Source organism: Siniperca chuatsi, linkage group LG7, assembly GCF_020085105.1.
Source record: "Siniperca chuatsi isolate FFG_IHB_CAS linkage group LG7, ASM2008510v1, whole genome shotgun sequence".
NCBI lineage: Eukaryota > Metazoa > Chordata > Actinopteri > Centrarchiformes > Sinipercidae > Siniperca > Siniperca chuatsi.
Window position 1 is genome coordinate 9,965,104 of NC_058048.1, and position 11,835 is coordinate 9,976,938.

At 38.0% G+C, this 11,835-nt stretch overlaps 1 protein-coding gene across 1 annotated transcript; it reads right to left on the reverse strand.

Moving 5' to 3' along the window:
- Positions 1-1,069: 1,069 nt before the first annotated feature.
- smtla (somatolactin alpha) lies at positions 1,070-5,695 on the reverse strand. The gene is made up of 5 exons (XM_044203478.1): positions 5,603-5,695; positions 5,179-5,369; positions 3,587-3,700; positions 2,342-2,521; positions 1,070-2,150 (listed from the first exon to the last, which is right to left on the reverse strand). Exons 1-5 carry the CDS (start codon positions 5,616-5,618, stop codon positions 1,956-1,958), a joined length of 696 nt encoding a protein of 231 aa, XP_044059413.1. The 5' UTR covers positions 5,619-5,695; the 3' UTR covers positions 1,070-1,955.
- Between the last annotated feature and the right edge of the window lie 6,140 nt (positions 5,696-11,835).

Here is an 11,835-nt window from a genome sequence, read left to right on the forward strand (position 1 = left end):
AAAAGTGGGGGCACAGGGCTTTACCTCACATATGATTACTTGCCTGTTGTAAGGAACCAGGAACGAGTTAAGGTGAGGGTTGCACTATAAGGTTGAGGCTGTGAAGCTGCAGCCTTGCAGAGCAGAACAGAGGCTACCCAATCCCCTCCGAGCCCCCATACTGAAGTGATTAGGCCACAGGAAGCTGAACCTGACATTGCTGACACTAGGCCCCCCTACCACATCCTGCCTCAACATCCACCCACATCACACAACACCACCTCTCTACACTGACACCCGACTCACCGTGGCAACCACAAGGCTGATTTACATCTTCTGATATTACAGAGTTACAGAGGATGGAAGAGCAGAGGATGCAGCAGTACAATCAACAGAGTGAAAAAATGTCGAGAAGAAATCTGAGCTCAGTGGAAAAAAAAGACTTGCTTGTGATGTTTCCTTTATTGTTTCCCTGTCTTATGGTGTGGTGGCAGATGTAAACAGGAACAAGCAATGCAGCCTGCCAATTTCAAGCCTATTAAATGAAAGTGGGATAACTACTGCAGGTGCTTTATTTTGGCTGCTGGGATCACATGGATCAAGAGACCTGTGACAGCATGTTCATGAAATGTTTACTAAGAGGATTTATATGTGGCTTATGTACTCCATTATCCCACATTGATTCTTATATATATATATATATATATATATATATATATATATATATATATATATATATATATATATATATATATATATATATATAAAAAATAAAAGAGGATTTAACATTATTTAAGTAAAGTTGCAGGCTGCCACTTTTGCCCTAAATAAAGAAAATTTTCTCCTTACCGATCCAGTGCATTTTAGAGTTGCATTTGGAAATACAAGGTGCAATGTCAAACTGCATGGTAGCTTGAGTAGACAATATAGTGATTAATATAATGAAAGAGCACTATTGCCCTCTTGTGTTTGGGGGTGGAAAGGGCAGAACTTAGAACATGGAAATTGCACTTGATTTAATCTTGACTTTGGACCAACTTTACCCAATTTATGGAATCACACACTCAAAAGAATAAATGATCATAACCAATTGTTTTTCTCTTTTCTTTCTACAACTTGATTTATTAGCGTCTTAAATAAAACAGGAGTTGACACAGTACATTGGGCTTCTTCTATTTTCACGAGAGTACAAAAAAGTATAGTTTGCATTCTGCATTACATATACATAACATCATACAATTCATACAATTCAAACTGTATTAAACTGTATATCTCCTGACCATTTAAAGTGAGTAATAAACTTCTTTAACTACATTCAGGTTAAATTAGGCGTATTTAGACAGAAATGTTCATGACCTGTGTCTAACCAAAAATTCCAGATAAGCCTTGCCTCTCATTTTAGCTGTTATTTGTTCTCTCTCTTGGTCTCTCTCACACTCTCACCAATCAAAATGTGTCTCTTTTTTAAAGTAGTGATTGCTCTCTGATTGACTCCCGGCTCCCGTGAAAGTGTTTCATTTCACTAATGCAGAAGCGAAACCAACTCCATTTAAAAAGGGAGTCTCACTGAATACTCTGGGGGCCGTGGGAATAATCAAAACACTGCAAGAGCAAGCGAGGAATACAAACTCCAGTTACGAACAAAGGAAATGGAAATCAATGGCAGGATATGCAGATTTTTTTGACAGCTCGACATGCAAATAATCTTTTGGGAGTTTGCCCTCTGTTGCCTTTGCCAGGTTAAAATAACAACTGAGCAGGGAAATATAAAATGCAGTGTGTTGAAGAAAGGGCACAACATTACACCTACTTAGTTTTGTGTGAAGGTGTTCCAAAACAATCAATAAAGAATGTACTGCACTGCAAGCAAGGCTAGATCGCCTAAGGCATAGTCATATCTATAAGTGCGTGGCTACCAACCTCAGGAATTAATTTAAAGCTAAACACTGTATTATTTAAAGCCTCCACTTTATGTTTTATGCACAGTTGTATTTGTCAGTTTGTCGACACTTGAGAAGCTTTAGGAAAGTCTCCATCTTATGGGCGTCTTTCTTGAAGCAGTTGAGTAAGGTATAGTCTTTCATAACAGATTCCATCATTTCTGGCTGCACATCATACTGGAAGACGCCTTGCTCATTGTGACTTGTGGTCATCATTCCCTCATCCAACATCTAGACAGCAACATTTGGAAACATGACAGAAATAATATAACATAAGAATAAAAGGTGTGTATAGTCAACCAAAGTTTTTAAGTGAAAGACAATACAAGCAGTACAAGGTAATTGTCCTAATTGTACATGCTAGTCTGTGTTTAGTTGCATAACAATAATCCAGAAATCCAGAAAGATGTGTTTTGGCCCACCTTCTTGATGAGGACCACCACCCCTTGCTCCAGACTGATCAGTTTCTCAGACACCCATTTGGTCTTGTTGAGCAACATGTCAGGAGCGTCATCGTAGCGATCCAGTGAGGTCTGCAGGTAGACCAATGGCTCAATCCACGACTGGACCAGCATCAGCACAGAGTGGAGCAACCATTTGTCCTGCACAACACACAGGTGGAGAGTTGATAGGAATGAGCGAATAAACATAAAGACAATACAAAAAATACACTACAAAACATTACAGAGCTATGACTTTGAGCCATTTGCCCTTCAGAATTTCTGAAAGACAGTAATTAACAGAAGTGATCAAAACAGACTGAAGAAGTTAATAAAAGCATGGCTTTTGATCAAAGGCTCTTCAACAACAAAAGTAGGTTGAAATGTCATGGGTGAAGCAGTTGAGCCTCCTTAAATTCCCCCAAGCAGAGCACACTCTAAAGCAAGTGCAAATGACCACCATACAAATGGCAATTAAACCGCAGAGCAGGCAATATTTCAACAGAAAGGGCAGAGGATAAATTATTAACATAAAGAAGAGCTTGCAGTATATGCAGTTTCAAAGATCACATTTACTATGTTGATGACATGACTTTCAACCAGCAGTTTCAATATAGCTAAAGATGAGTCCTTAAATAACTTGCTTTTGCAATACAGTATATACTTGGCCTTATTGTAGGATTATTGTAGAACTTCCCATTAACCAAATAACAACTCACATTAGCCAAATGACTCTTTATTGACCTTTCGCTAAGTGGCTCAATCTAGTCTCCACCCTAGTGATCAGACTAACATTTGGCCTTAAAGGCTGGGCCTCGTTGGACAGTAGTCAAAACTTCAAAAGGCTCAGATGAAATTTTGTTTTGAAATGTTATGCAGGCAAGTGTATTGAGGGGATTTGAGGACCTCATTGTAATTAATGCAAACAACCCATCGTTCAGCAGCTGACGGGGGTAAGCATTATAAGGAGGGGAGCACATGTATGATAATTACTAACTACACTCAAATGCAAAGACAAACAGACAGACACACAAACAAATCCATGCACTCGTGTAAACACACACAACAACCTATACTTTTCATTTGCTTGAGTCAGTACACACAAATGTATTGACACATAAAAGCAGAGGTGTACACACACATACTGCCATTCTTAACAGATTAAGAACAAATCCCTGACAAAGGAAATAAAAAAAATGTTGTGGTGATCAGCGGCCATGTACTTACAGATATCTGTTGGATTTCACTTTTGGAGCTGGGGAAGGGTAAGGCTTTAGTGATGCATGCATAGCCAGCTTGGTTCCTCTGGAGCTGCAATGGGAACGGGACAAACATCTCCTCCTACAATCCATACAAGCATGGGGGGGGGGAACCCAAAACATATGAAAATACACACATACACACACCCGTGGAGTACATGCATGTGCACATGCACCAACATACACATTTGTGTTACAATACTTGTGGTGACTTTGACTGACTGACCCGTATATCCTTAACCATCTTCATTAAAGTTTAGTATGGAGAAAAGCTAAAGGTTTTTGGTTTTAGTTTAGTTTAGTTTCCATAGTCAAAACTGAAAGTCATAAGCAGCATTATTTCAGTCCTTTATTTGGAATTATGTTGGTTTTAGGCAATACATTAAAATGGTTACACTCTAGTCCTAACCATAAAAATAGATTCTTAAAAAATAGGCGAGCAACTGACTGATTTGAAAACCATGGGTACTTATATGTATAGAATTACAAGACACAATGGTAGACACATCAGAAAAACAATGACAAAAGCGTCACCAATCTTGGCCACTGGAGAAACAGCAGAGACACATTTTGCTCTCCCGCATGTTCTCATCTGAAGACGCCATGCAGCGTTTTTTCAGTAACAAGCCCTGCATCATCCCATTTCAAAGACCATTTTGGATCTCGAGCTGTTGAGGGAAGGGGATTCAACAGGCTGCAAAACCTGTGCTCTCACTGCTGCAGTATATCATTATCAAATTCATATTACTCCACTGTAGTCCTGCTTCTTCAATAAAACATCTTTGACTCAGAAGAGAGATAGAAGATTACTTTGAAGCCTGGCAGTGAGGCGATGATCATGTCAGAATCAAAAGCAAATAACACGGAGTATCTAACAGAAAGTGTCAGTGCTTTTGGTCCAGCATATTGTGAAAAAGGCCCACAAAAGTATTTTTGCTCTCATTCCAAGTGTTGCTAGATTGCATGCTAGATTTGATGATAAAAAACAACATAGCTTGGGAAATGTAGGGCTCACTACTAAGACTATAACTGATGAGCAATGTCTGTACTTTTTAGCATTAACATGTAAGAAAATGTTTCATTGCTCTCAGGATGACTCAATTTTATTACATTTCTTTAGTTCTATATAAAAAGTAATATGTAACAGCTTTTCAAATGCCAAATTCTGCATTGCTGTCACTTTAACCTTTGCCTAAGGCAGCATTTCTACAGCACTGCTTTTCAAAATGCTGATTTCACATTCCATAAAAATATTTTTAAAAACTAACTCATGCCCAACATTAGCGGATACGAATATTCCCCCTGTAGGTAATGGATTTTCTTAGACTGCCTTTCAGTTGAACCCTCTCTATCTAGGCACAATGAAAATAATTTTCTATTGCCATGTGATGCTCAGTGTGAAGACTGATTCCGTTTCTCCTGAGGCTATACACACGCTAAATCTATGCCTTTACTGTGTGTAAGAGCTTGTGGATACAACAGGTCTGCTGCACAGTTAAAACATGCATTTCCCGATACAGTGCAAAGATTCATTTTGGGGTAATGGTCGGTGTTACTCACAAATAAAGAGCATGATTCTTCTGAGACACGGTAGATGAGCTCAGCATGTTGGATGACTCGGTCTAGAAGTTTCTCTTGGGATATGGAGGGGCAGCGAGAGAGGCTACCCTGCTCTTCCCTGCAGTCTAGTGGGATGCTTATGGTAAGCAGATAGGGGCAGAGCAATACAGCCCATACGCCCAGCTGCATGACTGAAGACAACCACATATAGATGTAAAAGATGCACAAGAAAACACTCACGCAAACATGCGCAAAAATCTGATCATGCTATATCTTTATTGTTTGCTGTGGTGCCGCCGGATATACCGTCTTCAGAATTACTTAAATCAAAGTCGCTGCTCAGCTAAATAAACTGGTGTAATTTATATCTGTTAGTACAATTACAAAACATGCTGTCTTTCCTTCTTGAAGACTGATGCATTACCTGTCATGATGTGCATTCTGTCAGTAGTCTTCAAGTCTTCCTAGCTGCTATGTCATGCTGACTTCTTTTATAAAGCCTGACAAGGCCATGAATAACGGAAAAGGCCATTTTGGTATTGCGTATGTTCTTGTAAAAAGATACTGGTCTTCCCAAAGCAGCGCATTTTGTTTCTCATGCATAATACCAAGATAACTCATAGTCAGGCTTGCTAGGCTAAACATCTTTGTTCCTGATTTAAAGTTACAAAGTGGGATTTTTTCTAGATATATCTGACAATATGAAATCTGTATCAACCAACCTCGATTTCAAAATAAATCCAAATAAATGTTTTGTACATTTTTATTCCACCCAGCATTCTGATAACATTGGCCAATAATCCAAGAATGAAGACTGAGACTGATTAGACTGATCAAAGAAAAGCTCAAAAAAAAGGAATGGGCTAAAAAAAACCCTTCTTTCAGCTGAGGTAAGTATGTAATGTAGATTTAAACATGCATGACAGAGAAGGCTGCAGAAAAGATGGCATAGAACTGTAACAGACAAAAAAATGGGCTGAATGAATGAGAAATCACTGGAACCTCACGAAACCCTTTTTTCATGACATTCATATTCAATTTTGCTCAGAAAACCATGGGTGTGTTAGAGTGGCTCTACCCAGAAGACATGGTTTCCCAGTTGTGTTTAGTTGTCATAGAAGGAAACACATATTTAGTAATTCATGCCTGCTTGAAACAGACTTTTATATGTCATTTAAATCACTTCTGTTAAAAGTGTAATCAAATTAAAAGATTACCAGGGATGAGTTGTCTCTCAATTTATGGTAATAAATCCATCCATGTATTTTGGATGCAAATTACAGGACATTTACTGCACAACACAGTCTTTTACACATAAAATTGAATAACATTGTCTACTATTGTTCAGTATAAACCACAACAATATAATCAAACAATTAGAATAAATAAGGATATTAAATATGACTGTATGCTTAACCTATTAAGACCCACCCTTTTTTTTTAATTTACGCTTATTTGGCATACCCAAATGCAAAACAGGCAGGTGGGTTTTAAGAGGTTAAATGAAGATTATGTTTTTACATGGACCAAATCATGAAGAGAGGGTCAGTATTGAAGAGGCTTGACTTCAAATGTTTATTTCTTCAGTGAAGCATGTTTTAATGATAAGCTAAAGACAGACAGGGGATCAGATAGTAGCAGCTGATGGGTGTCGTGTTACTGAACTCGACGTCTCAGAGATGGTTCCTAGTAATCCTGAAGACACCCGAAGCCTCATGTCACATATGTCAACCTGTTTCATATGAAATAATGTTCTCTTCTTATCACCTTTCTTTTACTCCTCCACTTTTTCCTTCTCCACCTCTTTGGCAGGTTAGTAGATTTTCAAAACGTAAGCACATCTCTCCAAAATAAATCTTGATTTCTTCAACCTCCTTATGTTAAATCCTATTAAATGTACAGGGAATTAAACAGAACTGTGAAAACTGTGTGTTGGTAAATTTACAAAACATCCCAATTAATGTCATAGTTGTGACTACAACTCTGTAATACAAGCGTATTTCTGCTCAATCTAATCTGATTTGGATATCAGCCAAAAGGTATTTGTAGTCTTTGTAACACAACCTTATTCAGGTTTAATCTAATTTCTTGTTCATTCAAGATTCTATATATTCACATTTGAGGTAATTAACATAGGCACAAGGATGTTTTGTGTGTCCACACTTTTTAAACATCGCTTTTTGCACACATCAGTGAGGGCATGCATGACAATGAACCAAAACTACAAAGGGTCTGACATTTGGTCCATTATATGACCACAGCAAAGGTAGTGACAGAACTGTAAGTGACACAGACAGCTCAGGAACCTAGAGCCACTAAACAAAAAACAAAACTGTATATTGATCATAATTAATAATTCAAATGAATACAATGCCGACCATATGCACTTAAAAACAGGATAATAAAAAAGGCAAGGCAAGCATGAGTTTCTGGAGCTAATATGGCTAGCAAGCTAACAATAGCATTCCACAAGAGAGAAATTATACACTTTTTTCTAGCTGCCTTCCCTTTCACTCACTGCCACCCATGCAGCATCCCTCCTTCTCTGCTGCTTGTATTCTTCCACCATGTAGTTACATAAATGAGGATACAAACAATCAATAATGCCTGAAGGGCAGGTCTTTTCCACCCTCTTTTAAATTGACTGGACATTATCCTGTCTCACAACATAAAACCTTCAACCTTTTAAGTCCCATCCTTTTTGAGAGGGGAATTTTTGCCTATTTGGCATACCCAAATGAAAAACGGGCAGGTGGGTTTTAAGAGGCATATATGTCAGGTCCTCAACATTTTTAGTGGTCTACAGGGCAGAATCATCAGATAAGTTTTTGAAGACGACATGACACCTGGTTATCCCTACAATCAGCTGTGCAAAGGGTGAATAAAACAGGTGCTAAAACATAATTTGCACAAGTGATACTACTTGCCTGTGAACTCCCTGATTGTTGTATTACTTAGCTCTATTTTTTAAATACAGTACTTCTTAAATGTGTTTGCCAGCTTTGACTGCAGCTGACTTTGCCAGAGGTAATTTTCATTTTCTTTTACTTTTACACTGAATTCATACTTGTTCTGTGAGAGGCCTTGTTTGGAGCTTTTATCTTTTGAGCCCTCTCATTTCATTATAATGAGCAGAAACAGCCCATCACTACTGTTCTCATCTTGCAGGTACAGTCTCATCTCTCAAAATATGGATGATACTGAACATAATGTTAAATTAAATGAATTAGATAAGTATTATTCTAAACTGAAAAAATATGCAGGTGCCACTTATGGAATGTATTTACCATTGGCACTGTTACTATTTTTCCCACACCAATTTATGATGCTAATTTCATGAGGTCAGAATTAGATTAGTGACAGTTCATACATTTCCATGTTATCTTTATGTTTTGTTGTTTTACTGTTTCATTTGCACATACGGAGTGTATTGACCCATGGGTACAGTCACTTTGCTATTTTGGAACTCATTTGATTTCTAAAGCAATTTCTGATTTAGTATCAAAGGTGAGAATTGCATTCACCAAAGTGACTTGCAAAGATACACATTAATCAAAACACATGAAGTGGGGAAATTGTGTTAGGTGGTGTGTCTGCATCAAACCTTTGTTTCTATTTGCAAAAAGAAGTCCCCATGTAATGCCATGTCTGGCAGCTGCAATATGTAGTGTATTATCTTAATTTCAAAGCAGTCCATCTGGGAAAAAACAGGGAGTCGGTGCATGAAATGAGATGAATATATTCAAATGGGAAAATGCATATTTATTTATGTCTTAAATCTGAGATTTGATTCAGCATGGAATCCAAATACTACAGTACATTTGTTTTATTTTCTTCTGAACAGAAGTGATTGCTATTACATTAAACTGTGCCCTAGATTCCGCAAACTATAAAGTGCTGCACTATTTAAATGGCTCTCACTATAATTCAAAATGGCTCACCATACATTATATCTCTCCCCTTTTCATATGCCTATTCTGATTTTCTTTCCCACTTCCACCAAGGAAGGGTTTTGCACAGCCTGCTCACATTCACAAATGCATGGGATCTATTGATGTCCACTGTACACATACATACAAAATCCAGGCCTGAAACATTAAAGGTGCTGCTGCTTGGTCCTGCTGTACTTTGTGTTACAGGACTAGTATGGTGCATGGTTCCCACAGTCATATTGCTGGTCTGTAGGGTGTCTGTTATTCACTCTCTCCAGGGGTCCTTGAGATGCACAGTGCATTTAATGGAAATTCATGCGTCACACAGATTCTGTTTGTTTGAGGCAAAATTCCATTCAGTACTTACATTTTGAAGCATTTGTGGCTTGTGCTAAGTCAAACATTTGATTGTTTAAGTCACGCATATTATACATGACTATTAATTTCACCTGATGAGGTAAAAAAAAAATACTATCAACTGAATAAAACATGTTATTTTTTGTTTTCAACGCACCTTGATGCCTTTGTGGTTGGAAACAGATTTCCTCCCCATGTTAAGACCATGATTGCATGCCATATCTGTCATGCTATATCCATGTCTGCAAGAGTAAATGCCCACTCTATTCCCTCACACAGTATAGTGGGAAGAGTACACACATACATATTAATCACTCTGGTTCTGACAGACTTCTCGCACTTGCTGAGGGTTGATCGGCAGCTCCTGCACTGGGAGATGTTGCTCCCTTATTGGATGATGGAAAGAGTGTGAGTACAGTATGTGTGTGTGGGTATTTATGTATGCGTGTGAGAAAGAGAGAAATGAGAATCAAGACAGTGGTTGATAGCTTAGAACGTGCAAATGTGATGTCAGAGGTATAATTATAGTTCAATCAGGAGATACTTCAATATGAGTGAACACATATTTTTATTGACATGTGCACAATAAAGATGAGAAGAGAAAGATGAGAGCGTCTTTGGCCACTAGACCCCATCATGACGTCTTCGTATTTTGAGGAGGTAGTGAAGCCGTGAGAATACCTCCCTGATGGAGTCTAGACACTGGTGGTGGTGGTGGTGAAAGTATTGTTGAAGATCTGGATGTGATGAGGAGTGGACTTCTGATGAGCTTAGGTGAGGTGAATGGGGTGGAGAAGGGTTGCAACGTTTTCGCACTGAAATGAGAGCTGACAGCAGCGGAGCGGCGAACAGATTTAAAGTTTGACAGCAGCACTACGATTGGCCGATGGAGATCATGACAAAATCTGGTTGGTTTAACAGAAAGAGTAAACGTCCATAGTCAGCTGATTAAGAAGAAGCGGGAGAAGAGGGAGAGAGAGATAGAGGGAGAGTGAGGGATGTGAATGAATGAGACATAAAGATAGTCTTCCTGATTGAACTTATGCTGAGCTTCATTTATACATAAAGGATACATACCTTATATATGTCCTCAAGAAAATGATAATAACCATATCTGTGTGCAGGGTGGAGGGAGGGCAACTCATCACTGGATATTTACAACAGAATACCTTTTTTAATATGTTGGCATTGTTCCAGACGGTAATATACTAAAATACATTTTTTTTCAAATGCCCAACCAAATATATACTATTTCATTTATTTCATGCTCTGTTTTCCACCATGTTTTTATATATATCATATATGTATGTATGTTGTTCTTCACTATCTTATGTTATTGTACTCAGGTCTCCCTTGAAAATGAGATGTTAATCTCAGTGGGACTGACCTGATTATATAAAGGTTATATATTGCAAGACTGCAACATACACCATACAATGATTGACACCCCCATGACTGTGAAATTACAGCTTGTTTTGCACAAATCATTTTTGTTTGCCTGCATCTCCTTCTATATGGAAGGGTATATACATTAGGCTTAATAAGGCCACGGTATTTTGTACAATATGTGTCAGTAGAGTGTATAACAGTGGGTATGCATGATAAGTACTGTATGTATTCATGTATTCAGTGTTTAAGATTGACACGAACTCAGCAGATCTGAGCAGCATGGCAGACAGCTGATGCCGGCTTTTCTTACCAGCTGTCTTGTTTTTGATGTGCAACAATGTAACCACTAGTAGTATTAAAACACACAATATTGTTGACTTCTTTTCAGGCTTCAAAGGAACAAAGTTACTTGTTCAGTCAGCTCTCAGCCACACTGTAGCTACCAGCTGGATTGTCCTTATTTGTCTGGGTTGATAAATTATCATCATATCATTTTATATGAGCAGTTGGATGATTAGCCTCAGGTCTGTTCCATGGCTATCTTATCCATTTATGAGACAAGTGAAATGGAGAAAACAAGCTATGTGAGCTTTTTTAATGAGAACTTTGAAATACAAAGAGACACTCAATTTTGTAGTGCAATACCAACAGTCCTAAGGCAACTGAAAAAACTACACATTTGTGTGAGTTTATGCCTCTTTATAACTGTTGCAATCAAGTCATTGTGTGTATGTGTGGGTGTGTGTGCCTGCATGTGTGTCTGTGGGTTTGCATTTGCATGCTGACAAGCATGTGTGCATTATTTGTTTGTATTCTCTGCATGGCAAAGACAAATAAATTGTGAGCAATATGTGTGCTTAAAAACAACTATTTCTTATAACTTTTAATTAAATATCAGTGATTGCACAGAAGAAATTTACTTTCATTCACTAACTTCATGAACTCTAATTCTAGCATTCTTTTTGTTTGATGTATTTCA

What these genes read in the sequence shown, in the direction of transcription:
- smtla (XM_044203478.1), bottom strand. An exon ending in GTGAAATCCAACAGATATCT is followed by an intron (nt 2,522 to 3,586) that starts GTAAGTACATGG and finishes TGTGTTGTGCAG; the next exon opens with GACAAATGGTTGCTCCACTC. An exon ending in TGGTGGTCCTCATCAAGAAG is followed by an intron (nt 2,151 to 2,341) that starts GTGGGCCAAAAC and finishes GTTGCTGTCTAG; the next exon opens with ATGTTGGATGAGGGAATGAT.